General features: G+C 48.6%; 1 protein-coding gene across 5 annotated transcripts in view; it reads left to right on the forward strand.

The window, feature by feature from the left end:
• TSC1 (TSC complex subunit 1) overlaps window positions 1–14,276 on the forward strand; it is a 49,246-nt gene that overhangs the window by 10,071 nt on the left and 24,899 nt on the right. For 4 of the 5 annotated variants that reach the window (XM_059141284.1, XM_059141282.1, XM_059141287.1 and 1 more), the window contains exons 3-8: window positions 5,884–6,069; window positions 7,183–7,286; window positions 8,540–8,692; window positions 10,635–10,779; window positions 12,266–12,420; window positions 12,786–12,859. In XM_059141284.1, coding sequence (XP_058997267.1) covers window positions 5,964–6,069; window positions 7,183–7,286; window positions 8,540–8,692; window positions 10,635–10,779; window positions 12,266–12,420; window positions 12,786–12,859 — 737 coding nt within the window. In that variant the 5' untranslated portion in view covers window positions 5,884–5,963. Of the gene's footprint in view, window positions 1–2,886; window positions 3,305–5,883; window positions 6,070–7,182; window positions 7,287–8,539; window positions 8,693–10,634; window positions 10,780–12,265; window positions 12,421–12,785; window positions 12,860–14,276 lie in introns of those variants that run through there. The other variant, XM_059141286.1, reaches the window with a different exon arrangement.

Below are 14,276 nucleotides of genomic sequence, written 5' to 3' on the forward strand. Positions count from 1 at the left end.
CAGTTGTGCAGGGGTGTGTGTGTGTGTGTTTGCACTCAGGATTTAACAGTTCTAGAGTTAGTTAGCTACTTGCTAGGACCTGGTCCTTCCATGGCATGAAATACTTTGTCAAATGACCCAGGGTTTATGAAGTGCTCGTTCAGTGCCGGACACTGTGTTGAGCGCTTTCCTTGCCTGTGTTACTCATTGTCTTCTTCACAGCGACACTTGCGGTGTAGCCCCATTTTACAAATGAGGGATGGGGCTGAGATGTTGGCTGAGTTTCCCAAGGTGGTGTAGCTGCATTTGGTGGAGCTGTGACTTAGACCAGTTCCGTCCAGCAGCGAGCTTTGGTTTTCACCCTAAACGAAATCGGAGACTTTGTGTTGGAGCAAATCATTTGCCTAGTGCAGAGACGCTCAGCCCCGGCTGCAAATCCACCTGTGCTCTCTTGACTGCACCCCCCCCCCCCTTTTAAAAGATTTTATTTGTTATTTATTTGATAGAGGTCACAAGTAGGCAGAGAGGCAGGCAGAGAGAGAGGGAGAAGCAGGCTCCCTGCTGAGCAGAGAGCCCAATGCGATGCGGGGCTCGATCCCAGGACCCTGGGATCATGACCTGAGCCGAAGGCAGAGGCTTTAACCCGCTGAGCCCCCCAGGCGCCCGGAGCTGCTAATCATTGCTGACACCTGTGGCTGTCATGTTGCTAAGCTTTTTGTTTACATTCTTAGCCTTTACAGACACAAAACTACAAGCCATTGTCTTCCTAAGGCATTTTTGTAAGGTCTGTTTAGGAATTTGATTAGTGACTGTAAAATGTGTTAGGAGGATTTCAGTTTTTACTAACATTGTTTTCTTTATATTCTTTATGTTTGGCTCGAAGATGATTTATCATGGATGTTGCTGACTGTGATTTTGGGTTTTTTCATGTCATAAAATTGAGGTGACAGATTGACATTTTATTTTTTATTCATCCTTATGAGATGGGAAATATTCCCAAATATGACTTTTTCTTGAAAGACTATAATTAAGACTGTAAGTTAAATGCAGTTTTAAAAGGTTACTTTGTTTGTAATAAATGCTGCAAGATAATTCTATAAAATTTAGAATTAAAATATAATTTTCTCTTAGCCATCTGTCATAAAAATTTTTATAAATACTTGGCACAAAGAGTGATTACTCTTATTTGTAAAGGTATGTTTAATATTCGTATTGCTAGTTAACATATTTAGTCATTTGAAAGTTCTGGATTGTTTTTGAATGAAAAAATCACATTGATCAACTAAAAGAGCTTTTATTTTTTTTATCAGTATACATTTGTACTTAAACTGACAGAGTTTCAACTTATAAAACACAAAACTTGGATGTTACAGCTAGAGCGGTTTACCTTTATTCAAAAGTGAACATTCAGATGTTTAACAGTAATTCTCAACTCATGCCTTGTGCACCTTGTGGACAACGCGCGCGTAAGGTATCATGGTAATGACGTGTAGTTGTTGATCACACACACTCAAGGGCGCTAGAAATGCTGCCGAAGTAGGCAGTTGACAGTTCAAGGTTTCAGACATTCTAAAGACCAAAGCCAGTTGTTGGCCAGATGTAGGGACTCAAGTCAAACTTGGGTGAATCGCTATTTTCCCCACATGTTGTGATCGTACTGAGTATTCTGGTCAGTTGAATCCGAAGACCAGCTGTAAAGTTTAAACTTGGTTTGTTCAAAGGTGGTCACTAACCATGCCTCTCTTGCTTTCAATTGGGTGGTCAGGAGAGACCTGAGAGACGGTGACGTTTTGAGCAGAGACTGCAAAGACAGTCAGCTAAGCAGGGATCTGGGGGAAAGCATTCCAGGGAGAGAGGTGCCGGGGCAGAGGCCTCGAGCAGGAACCAGTTTTCCTGGCTTTTGGGACACTGGGACTAGCACAGAGAGATGATGGGGCAGAGTGGCGCAGACGGAAGCAGATGGAGGGTGGGGGGTTCACAGCTGGACAAAGCACATGGAGCCTTTAGGCCACTCATGGGGTTCGGCTCTTAGTGCCTCCATGGAAAGCCATTGCACAATTCTAAACAGGAGAGGGATGGATTCTGAAGTCCATATTTCAGTGTTTGTGGTGTTTTGGTGGCAGATGCATTGTAGGGGAGTAGGCTGGGAGGTGCTGGGGCTTGGATTGGGCCCACAACGAAGGGGATAGCAAAACCAGGGGGTTTGCTGACAGATCAGAGGAGAGGGTGGGAGCCGGGAAGTGGAGAACATCGCCGCAGTGTTCCCTTTGGACGGATGGGTGTATGTTTTCCTGAGATCCAGGAGACCTGCAGAGTGACAGGTTTTGGAGTGGGAGTGGCTGTTGAAAGTCGTGGCTCCCTATGCGAGTAGTGTCATCTGTAGACTGTAGTGTGACATGTGACCGTTGAAGATGACACTTACCTAGAGGAATGCTGCTTTGGCACGTACCGTACAGAGCTGAACTCACCTGGCATTGACTTCCGGCCTCTCTCACCTCCTGTGTTCTGTACGTGGTTATTCCAGAATGGAAGAGAGGCCTTCACCGCTGTAAGTCGATGCTGCACGAACCTGTGGTCTCCACATTCACGTGACTTTTCCCAGCCGACCTTCCCCAGGCTGGAAGGTGTGTCTAACGTGGGTGTGTCTCACCCACCGGCCCCATGTGCAGGTTGAGTAGGCCCCCTCTCCCCTCCGTGCACCCACTGAGCCCTGCCCCCTTCCTCCTCCCATGTCAGGTCTCCATTGTGTGTGCCGAGTTGCTCTTCCTTCTCAGCGCCCTGCACGGAGCCCTCTGGAAATACTTGAGTGAGTTTTAGAAGAAGAAATACTCCGCTCATGGGAGTGATTCTAAAGCTCATGATTAAACGCTCGGGGAGGGCCTTTCTGAATGTCAGAACCCTTAAACTTTGGGACACTTACATGAGGAACCTCACCTGAAATCCAAGATTTATATTTTGGGGGAGGATTAAAAAATGTGGTTGAAAGGTAAAATTTTAGAACCAAAGAGAAAAGCTTGTTGCCAGAAATGTACCACTGTGGTTTAGAATGAAACCTTATTTTTGCTTTCTATAAAGTATCTGGAAGGAGCAGCTCCAGAAACCAGACTTTGCACCTCACATGACATTCACACACTGAAAAGCAAGCGAACTGGCCCAAGCTGGTCAGCCCTGACTATGGCCAAGTTGACTGGACGGGCGCCATCTTTGTTTGGAATGGAACTCCTGCCCCGTGTTCTGGGCTGCCTGGATTTGGGGACCAGCTCTGACATTACTGCCTTCTGAATACACAAAATAGAAACTCAGAGTCTCACTAGACTGAGACTAGGTAGGTAGCAATTTCACTGGAACAAAAACCAAACTTTGGGACAAAAATGCTTTTAAACCCGAGAATCATTTGTGATTTATCCAAAGAAGAAAAGAATGTGAGGGCTAGCCAGATGAGTATGCTATTGAAAAAGTCCTCTTGAAAGTGGTGGCCCCAAGATTTTTACTGGTTTTCTTTCTGATACTTTTTGGGCCCTGCTCGGAGTCTTTATTTGCACAGAGTGTATGCGTATGTTCTCTCATTTAATTCTCTCCGTGGACAATAACTCCTGACAGGTTGGTATTTTCTTCACTTGTAAAATTAATTTAATCCAACTCACAAGGTGAAATTTCTGTCTGTTTTCAGCTCTGAACTCTTTTTTTTTTTTTTAAGATTTTTTTTATTTATTTGTTAGAGAGAGAGAGAGATACAGAGCGCAAGCACAGGCAGACAGAGTGGCAGGCTAGAGGCAGAGGGAGAAGCAGGCTCCCTGCCGAGCAAGGAGCCCGATGTGGGACTCGATCCCAGGATGCTGGGATCATGACCTGAGCCAAAGGCAGCCACTTAACCAACTGAGCCACCCAGGCGTCCCTCAGCTCTGAACTCTTACAAGAAAATTTTGCGAGTTGTAAGTCCTGTGAAATGGAATCCCTTCGTGATTTACCTGTAAGATTTATATTCAAGGGTGTGAACCTGCAACTTCTTACACCATGATTAGCTATCAGAAATGCATGTAGATTCACGGACAGCAAAATCAGTGGCTGTTGCAGGGTTGTAATTAAGTAAGAGCATAGATAATAGTTAATACTCACCAGTTTCTGGGGCCATTGGTGCTTAAATTTGGCATTCTTGCATTCTTGCAGGAGGCGCTTAACTCTTCAGTGGGTTTTTTCTTTAGTATAGTGTTTCCTCCCTAGGTGCTTGTTAAAATGCAGGTTCCTAAGCCCCATTCAGTTTGGAATGGGCCAGGACACTGCATTTCTAAGAGACACCCGAGGTGGCCTGGGCCCACCCTGGAGCAGGAGGGCTTCTACCTCAGCCCCTTGGAGCAGCATGGAGGAAGCACCATGGCGGCCAAGGACAGTCACAGCCCTGGGCCTGGGAGTTGAGCCATCCGAGTGCTGCTTTACTGGGTGACCTTGGCAAAGTTATTTATCCTTTCTGACTTCATATTCTCATTTGTAAAAGAGGATATCTGCTTACCTCACGGAATTGCTTCAAGGATCAAAACCACGAGTTTGCTTGATGTTGAAGGGCTCAGGGCTTTGTAGTCGAGCAGATCTAGGTTCAAATTTCAGTTCTCTGGTTCTGCCTCTTGCTAGCGTTGCAACCCCAGGCAGATGGCTTCGTTTCTGTTTCTCGCCCCATAAAATGGGGACCAAAGAACCAGCCCCGTGATACTGGTGTAAGGACTGGATTCATTGATGTTTGTGAAGGGTGTGCAGGTCTATCTCTTAATGATCCTTGGTTGTGCTTGTTTTGAGAATAGACCTTTAGAAAAAGAAATCATTGTAAATATGGATAGTGACACTTGGAGAATGAGCTGCCTTTTTTTTTTTTTTTAAAGATTTTATTTATTTTTTGACAGAGATCACAAGCAGGCAGAGAGGCAGGCAGAGAGAGAGAGAAGAGGAAGCAGGCCCCCTGCTGAGCAGAGAGCCCGATGTGGGACTCCATCCCAGGACCCTGAGATCACGACCGACCCGAGCCGAAGGCAGAGGCTTAACCCTCTGAGCCACCCAGGCGCCCGGAGCTGCTTTTTTTTGTATAAAGATCAGTCAGCGACTCCGCCCCCAGCAGGAATGGAGTCTCTGAATGGGACAGATTTACCTTGTGCCCCTTTCCATGCCTCTTGCCTGTGACCGGTGGCATTAGAATGTGACTGATGTTTGTGTGAAATACCGAGATGTGGTCCCTGGTTCAAATGAGGTATCGAATGTAAGGTCTTGTGACCTAATAAGCTAGACCAGCTTCCAGGCATTGATGGGAGTGTCAAGAGGAAAATAGTATGTTTTTAGTTCTTTCTCTGAAAATAGCTCACCTACTTTTTATTTATTTATTTTTTGAAAGATTCATTTATTTGACAGAGAGAGTAAGAGCACAAGCAGGGGGAGCAGCAGGCAGAGGGAGAGGCAGACTCCCCACTGAGCAGGGAGCCCCATGCAGGACTTGGTCCCAGGACCCCTGGGATCGTGACCTGAGCTGAAGACAGACGGTTCACCACTGAGCCACCCACGTGCCGCCTTCTAGTTTTTAGATTGATGATTTGAGATGGAAACAGTCTTAGCCAAAACCCAAGGCAGAGTCGGAAGAAGGAATCAAAGTAAAAAACTGTGCTGTGGTCCCGGCATTAAGTTGCCGTGACAGTTCCGACTGGCGGCGGTGTCCCGGTCTCTCTCCGGTGGGTGCGTTCCATAGATGTCCTCTTCGCAAGTTTGTCCGATGTAGAATTATGCTCACACCCTGGCTTCTTTCCTCAGAATTCTGGACGACAGGCTTTTCGCTGCATTGAACACATGTTCTGGTTTGTCTTGCAGGCAGTTTTTTTATGAGGAGAAACGGGGCCATTTTGTCCCACTGTGTGTCTTCCTTTTTCTCAGTCTGGTAGGGGCGCCAATGAAGAGCCCGCAGAGTCGCTAGTGCACGTCCCGGACCCGGCGCGGCGCAGTCGTGTAAGACAATGGCCCAGCAAGCGAACATCGGGGAGCTCCTGTCCATGCTGGACTCCCCCGTGCTGAGTGTGCGCGATGAAGTGACAGCTGTCTTTAAAGAGAACCTCAGCTCTGGTAAGCGGGGCCATGCCCGTTTGCGCTCATCTGCGCATCAGAAGAGACTGACCTGGGGGTGACTACAGTCTCCTGATGTTGGTTTTCATCTTCCAAGGAGAGTTTCTAGAACACTGAGAAAAGAGCAGCTATTGCTGGGTTCACTCTCTGTGCTTTAAGTTTTCAATTACGGAAATATTCAGATAGACACACAGACTTACTAAGTAAGAATCACATGGTGACCCCATGGCCCAGCTTCAAAGTCACTGCCTTCTTGTGTAGCCTCACCTCTCTTGCTCCCCCCAACAAGTGTGTTCAAGCAGATGCCGTGTGGAAATCACGTATGCGACTTCTGGTGTAAAAATGGGTGACCTCTCTCTTTCTTTGCTTACTGGGTTGATAGAAACCCACTATTGATCACAGAAATGGGTGCTGTTGGCAGGAGACTAACTCAGTATTCAGACTTTTGGAGTACCCATCGTCCCACAAGCCTGTACCGTGTGTCCCACTGACAAGAGTCTGTGTTTCATTATAGCCTTGAGTGAAGTTTAGAGAAAACCAGTAAGTGACTGGTTCAGTGAGTCTTGTAGAGCCGAGCAGTGGGGCCCCAGGTCCGCGGGGAGACTGAAGAAGGGCAGAGGGACCCATGCGGGAGGGTGTCTGCAGCATGTTGTTAAGTGGAAGAAGACACACGCTCAGACTGTGTTCGTGGGCGTGGGGGCTCTGTGTGCACATGCGCACGTGTGTGGTTTTCCAGAAAAAGGCTGGAAAGCCCGTGGACCAGACTGAGGGATGTTGGTCTCTGAGGAGTGGGTTGAGAGAGGCCCGTAGCGAGGACTTTCGTCTTCTGTACTTTCCCATCATCTGCACCCTTATCCGTGGACATGGTTACCGTCTTATAATCAAAGATGGCAATCAGTAAGAGAAGACAGCATTTCAGTGCTTTCGTGGATGTTCAGGCAGGTTAATCTGGTATCATCCTATTGTTAAACCTCAGTGGATTGACGGGTAGAAATAGAATGTCACGTAACTTTGGAAGCATTAAGAAACACTTTCTGGATTTCATGACCGACAGCCATTTGAGGCGAGTTGAGGATATTAAAGGAAATAACTCTTCCCTTTTCCTCTCTTCAGACCGTGGTCCGATGCTCGTCAACACCTTGGTGGATTATTACCTGGAAACAAATTCTCAGCCGGTATTGCACATCCTGACTACCTTGCAAGAGCCTCACGACAAGGTAACTGCTGGACATCAGGGCTGGGCTGCTCAGTCCGGCCCTGGCCCGTGCGACGGCTCCTGTGTGCACCCCCCGGCCCGTGCAGTCTGTCGAGAGCGTGCTCCTTCCGCCTCTCTTGCCACAGACGATCCTGTTCCCAGATTGCAACTGCAGAGAGAAATAATTGGCAAAACCCATGTGTCCTGAGAAGTTTACAAAATAAAACGTATTCCAGAGGTGTTTTAAGCTCTTGCTATTCCAAGAAATCCTATAATTCCATTCCTGTCATTGTACAATGACAGCCTGACCCGTAAGGTGCCCATCTTTAAATCCATGCTTTGAGTAGGATTTTGGACTTAATCGGTGTGGGAAAATCTGTGGATCCAGACAGCTAATAGGCCTAATTGTGGAGTCCTGTTGCCCAGCACCAGGCTCGTGCAGGGCTCCTTAGTGTTTATTTTTGTTGGTGGAAAATAGCTCACAAGGCATTGCTGTTGCACACTTCGGTGAAGTGTTGAGTTTCTTTCTTTTTTGTTGAAAGATTTAATTTATTTATTTGAGAGAGAGAGAGGTATTGAGGGAACACAAGCAGGGGGAGTGGGAGAGGGAGAAGCAGATGCCCCGCCGAGCAGGGAGCCCGATGCAGGATTTGATCCAGGACCCTGGGATCATGATCTGAGCCAAAGGCAGTTGCCCAACAACTGAGCCACCCAGGAGCCCCACCTGTTGAGTTTCTGTATGCTAGTGGCTCACCAGGATTTGAAGACCCAGCCATTGTGTGCTTTTCCAGTATATTTTGTTCTGTTGAATTTTAATTTCTAGACTACCCAGTTTATATTTGGGCCAAACTGTGTAGACAGGGCTATGGTACCATAAGCAACTGCTTCCAGCTGGATCCCCTCACAGCGTCAACAACCTGTCGCAGGCTTGGGGTCAGCGCTTATTGGAAGAAGTAGCTTATTTGTACTTTAATAAGGAGTGAGGGAGTCTGTCCCCCCCCCCCCCAACTTGCACATGTGTATCATGGGATCTTTTTCAGGACTTGCCAACTTGCTGCCCTCTCTCTGGCAGAACTTAGCGGTGTTTGGTGTGCCACTGTGATTTTTAAAGATCTTTTGTGGCCTTTGCTTCCCATCCGTGGCAACTCAGGGGACTGGCATACGTCACAGCTACGTCTGTTGGTGTCCCCTACTGCGTTCGGATTTCCCTTGATTTCTTCCCACCCCCACCCAGCCTTACTGAGACCTCTTTCTCCTGATCTTTTACGTGTTTAGCACCTCTTGGACAAAATGAACGAGTGCATGGGCAGAGCCGCCTCTCGGCTGTCCGCCCTGTCACTGCTGGGGCACGTCATCAGGCTGCAGCCGCCATGGAAGCACAAATTCTCCCAAGCACCTCTTTTGCCTTCTTTACTCAAATGTCTCAAGGTACGATGTTTGCAAGGGTTTGAATGAAATGCCTTTATGAGTATTGTTTCTGAAACTCTGGGGAGCTTTAAAGCAAGTAAGCTAGGTTTGAACTTTGAGAGTTTAGAACCTTTCAGCATTTGGCTTTCCTCGACTGGCACATCGTCCAGAGTTGGGGCTCGGTCCGTTCTCTGTGCGCCCCTGTGATGGTGAGCGCCTTTTGTCGAAGCAGATACGGTTCAACGTGACGTTATTCCCACCGTCTTTGACTCCGGCGTCGTCCAGTCTTCCCTCCGTTAAACATCTGGTTTCTCTTTGGGGGAAGCCCGGATTCTCTTTTAGCTCGGGGAAAAGTGGCTGCCAGCTCTGTTTAACCATTTAGGAGCAGGTGCTGGTTGCAGCCATAATTAAGGTTTTGTTAATGCAAGGCCTCCGGGGTCGCAGTCTGCCTTACGCACTAAATGTAGTGTATTTTTCTACACAGCGAGTCAAAACCTAAATAGAACTTTGGGGTTTTAGTTTTGACGGTGGCTTGCTGAAATACTCCAGGCTATTAGCTAAATCTCTTGTAATTCCCGGACCCCTTTCCTAGCTGTAGACTAAGACAGTGTGGCTAATACTAACTGCCTCTACCTCACAGAGACGTGAAAATACCCAGTAGTGTTTGTTCTCGGTGGGCAGCACCTTTGGGTCGTCCGATATAGCACCCTGCAACTGATTTGTGTCTCTGCAGCGGGGTCGCCATGTCATTCCCCCTGGAGGTGGGAGTCGCGTTGCTAGGGCTTCCTAAAAACATGGGACTGAATGTTGACAAAAAACAAGGAAAATTGGAACAACTTAACTTTTTTTTAAGTGAGTGGATTGGTGAGAATATAACTCCATCTTGAGGCCGCACAGTTCAGTTCAGGTTGTAGAACACTTCCCTTTTCCAAAAGGGTAAGTAAGCTTCGGCAGTCACTCATGGGCTGCTACCCAGGCCATCCGTTAGAGTATTACCATAAGCAAATTAGGGTTAGTCCTTTGTATGGAACTGGTTATGTGTTCTTGATTCTCCTACCAGTATTTTATGTTCTTCGTACTCGACAGGTGTTGGCCGTGACAAAAGGCTTAGTGCTTAATGTAAAACGAAATCTACTTAAGGCTTTATTTCCAGACTCGTAGATTTCCTTTTCTTTTTTTAACAGTAATAATGAAGTCTTAGCCTGCATGGTAATCTTCCGATTAATATTTTGTTTCTTAAATCTGAATTCCAGTTACTTGGCCAACATTCATGATTTAATTATGGGTCAGGTGAGCCGCTGTAGCTATGCCGAGTTGATTCATTATCCATTGGGTATTAAATATCTTCAATTAGCCTGAAGTTATATGACTTGATATTTAACTATAGACATGGTCAGAGGTCACCGTTTCTTCTTTTATTTGCTGATCTGTAAATGCTGCTATAAAGGTGAGCAATTAAGGAGACTTGTTAGCACTATGCTAATTTCTTCTTAGAGTATTTTTTAAAGGATGACTTCTGTTGTCATCCTTTAAAAAATACTGTATTACATTCCTTGTGTAGTGTTTTTTAAAAGGATTAACAAAAAGTAAGTGAAGTGAAGATTTGGTTGCATGAACGGAAACTGTCGTGTTCCTTTGTTCTGGTGAAGGCAGCTTGTCATGCTTCCGTCCATGTGCTATAGGCAGAGTGTCCGCCGGCTGGAGGACTTGGGCGTCCCCAGGTCAAGGTGAAGTTTGTTTCCCATATAGCTTTGTGCGGGGGCAGCAGAAGTGATCTTGGTAGACTCACTACAGTCGAAGCTGATCCGTGTCACTCCCCCCCAGACGTGAGGGATAGGGACATGAGTCCGTGAGGGGACCTGTAATTTGTGATCCCTGTGGAATTTAGAGCAGCACCTTGGTGTGCTGGTCCTGACGCTGTGCCTGACCGACGGCTCTCCCTGCCTGGCCGTTCCTTCTGCAGATGGATACCGATGTCATCGTCCTCACAACAGGTGTCCTAGTGCTGATCACCATGCTTCCCATGATTCCACAGTCGGGGAAGCAGCACCTTCATGATTTCTTTGATATTTTCGGCCGTCTTTCGTCGTGGTGCCTGAAGAAACCAGGTAAAGATGTCCTTACGTACCTGTTGTTCCCTGCCAAGTGAATGCTTTCACTCGTGATCAACAGGTCATGGGCTGTGAAGGAAGGCGTGTAGAATTCCGTGGCTCGAGGGGGTGGTGGTCACCAGCAGCTGAGGAGTGCCTTGGGTGTGTGCGTGCCTGCTCATTGTAGGCACAAATACGAAGCCCGGCTGTTGGACACCTTCCTCATCCTGTTGGCTTAAGAGCATTAGTTGTCAGAGAAACTGGTAGGATGTAAAACCTTCTCATTGTTGGTAAACTTCCATCTCTCAAAATACCTTCACAGTCTGGGTCACAGCAATACAAGACTAGGCTTGTGGCACCTTTTTTGTCTTACTCTGCTGGTCTGTTGTCACAGAAGACAAACCTCGGGTTCTGAGAAACCCGTGTCTTGCATGTGAAGGAGGGAGGATGCGGTGGGTCCTGATCGGTGTCCTTGTTTTGTAGTAGTGGGATTTCTTCCCATCCTGGCAGGGAGTCAGGCTCTATCAGGTGATTCCACAGCTGTAAGCACGTGATACTTGGAGTCTTTCGGAAGCCCAGCACGAGCTGTTCATGTCAGAAAGATGAAGTGTGTAAGCCATGTCACACCAGATATGTGGCTTCCTGTACGGGATTAAATAATAAGTGCAAGAGCCAGGTGATGCTGGTTACTTAGGACGCTCTTGGGGGCAGAGGAGTGGTCTGTGCATTATTGTGGAAGAGCCATGCGGATCCGGTGGACTCGGGCTTCTCCGCGGGGTCTGGGTGAGGTGCGATGGACAAAGTGTTGGGTTTCTCCCACTCTCAGAGCTTTAAGCTAGTTTCTGGATAATAGTTTTTTCACTCCTTAGTTACGAATCTGCAGAGCTAAGACTACAGTCTGATTTCAAAAGGATCTCTCACATTTGTTCTGCAAATGTTTGAATGCTCGTCCTGCACCAAGCACTGTGCTAGGCACTAAGGGTGCAGAGGTGAGGGAGACAGGACTGTTCAAGAAGCTTAAGAAATTCATGCTGAATGCGAGAGTGGAGAAGTATCGTTACAGACTGGGAGGCCCTGGCTGACTCAGTTGGTAGAGCACGCTACCCTTGACCTCAGGGTCTTGAGTTTGAGCCCCGTGTGTGGCATAGAGTTTACGTAAAATAATAATAATAAAAAGCAACAAGAACAGATTTTAGGGCGAGGGATTATCATGAGAAAGTTAGGTCAGCATTGTGAGAGGGTCGAGGGAAGACCGGAGAGGAGCTTTACATCTGTCGGAGGCTTATGGGTCATTCTAAGTAGATCGGCATTTATCCAAAGGCCGTAGGGAGCCCCTGATAGATTTTAAATAGGGGCGTTTGGTGTGTTCAGATTTGCCTTTTAGAGAAACATTCGTTATCTGCGGAGCGAGGTGGGGGCAGTCGACCGCAGGTCACGCTGGTGGCCGCGTGCTCACCTTTGCTTGTGTCTGGCTGAGTGTCCTGTCCGTGATTTCCTGTTTCAGGCCACGTGACAGAGATCTATCTTGTCCATCTCCACGCCAGTGTTTACGCTCTCTTTCATCGCCTCTACGGAATGTACCCCTGCAACTTTGTCTCCTTTCTACGCTCTCACTACAGTATGAAGGAGAACTTGGACACTTTCGAAGAGGTGGTCAGGGTGAGTGACGGCTGCTCATTGGAGAGTCGCGTGCCGTGCGCACGCGCTGCGGCGGGGACCCGTGCATTCAGTAGGGGACAGATTTTGAAAAGCAGTTCGGCTCTGCCCCCAGCCCCAGCCCTGGGCAACCACTGATGTCCTTTCTGCGTCTGTAGACTTGCCTCCCTGACGAGCGCTTCCCAGACGGGGGATCACATAGTACGTGGTCTTCTGGGACTGATTTCGTTCACTTGGCGGAATGTTTCAGGGGTCATCCATGCTATAGCAGGTGTCTGGACTCCTTTTTATTGTCAACTAATACTCTGTTGCGGGGAGATGCCACAGAAATTTAACCTTTTATAATTTGTCAACCCCTACTCTTCTAGCCAATGATGGAGCACGTGCGAATTCACCCGGAATTAGTGACTGGATCCAAGGACCACGAACTGGACCCTCGAAGGTATAGAGATGAGGCTGGCAACTCAGAATTTCACAGCGTCTCTTGACAGATTAGTCATGTGATCAAGGCGATGTCCCTCCTGTGGGGTTATTTGGGAATATAGGTTCTTCTACGTAGAGAGTCACTGTTCTGACGGGCTTGTGCAGCTCAAACTTCGTACTTGTCGGAAACACACTCCTCACGTACAGAATTAACAGCTCCTGCCAGGGAGCGGAGGCGGTTACAGGGCAGACACGTGGTCCGCGGAGCCCCCGGAAGGCTATGGGCTCGGTGGTAGCGGTGACTGTGAGGCAGGCCGAGCGGCGTGTGGTTGGAAACAAGTGGGGTATGGGAAGCGTAGATGTCGAGGGGAGAGCCGCCCCTGCAGGTGGCCAGGTGCCCTCCAGGGGACCCCAAGAAGTCTCCAGGTTTATTCCCCAGGGGAAAAGCAGCTGTGAGACTTCCCAGAGACTTCCCATTCGAGGATGCCGGGGTGGGGCGGGCAGAGCTGAGCGGGAGTGATTCCCTGCACGGAGCGCTGAGATGCCCAGCTCCCTCCTCCCCCCTTCTCCGGCTGGCAGCTAGGCAGATGCTCCCGCTGGCAGAAGACGGAATGCTTTTTGGGGAAACCTGTCCACACATAACTGACATTTGGGGATCTCCCACTGAAAAAGCTGGTTCACTGCCTGATCTCCCCTCACAAGCCCTCCCTCTGCCACACGGAGCCGTAGTTGGTGCGAAACAGCTTCGTGTGAGAGAGACGGGCACGGGGACAGGTATACGTGCTATGCCCGTAAAGTGCAGCGACGTCACGGGAGTCCCTGCGCCCGCAGCCACCAGCCAGTTTCTCCCTGTGCTTGCTCCCATCTTTCTCCCCGTTCCCTGCCTCACTCCAAAGAAATGTCCGGTCTTGCTTTTATGTTAATCGTTCTTTCTTTTCTGTCAAGTTTTACCCCATGTATTGTTGTGCTTTTGGAAAGTGAATTGGGAAGTCGAGCCAGGCTAAGGAAAGGGCCGGTCCTGTCGCTATCAGAGGAGGGCTCCCGGGAGGCGAGAGGAAGACACCGGTGTTCGTGTCCTCATCTGGCTTCCCTTCATTGAGAGTTTGCAGGGCCCCGGGCGGGGGCGTCAGTGGGCCAGGTCATGCACGGGGGAGACCTGAGACACAGCGCTCCCCCAAGTCAGAGCATCTGGCAGGGCCTGCAGCGAGGCCGGTTCCTGGATGTGCTGCTGAAACGTGGCAGAGGACGAAGACCGCGCGTGTGCTGCCTCTTGGCTCACGGTGACCAGCTTCCAGGAGCAGGTCAGGGCAGGGTCTGCCTGCACCGCGGATCCCGGCAGGGAAGGGAGAGCAGGGCCTTCATCAGTGCTCACTTAGGACAGACTGAGCAGAAACAATGTATCGGGCTGGGGTCACCTGCACACTGCGTCCCCCCAT

This window comes from Mustela lutreola, chromosome 12 (assembly GCF_030435805.1).
Source record: "Mustela lutreola isolate mMusLut2 chromosome 12, mMusLut2.pri, whole genome shotgun sequence".
Classification (NCBI taxonomy): domain Eukaryota; kingdom Metazoa; phylum Chordata; class Mammalia; order Carnivora; family Mustelidae; genus Mustela; species Mustela lutreola.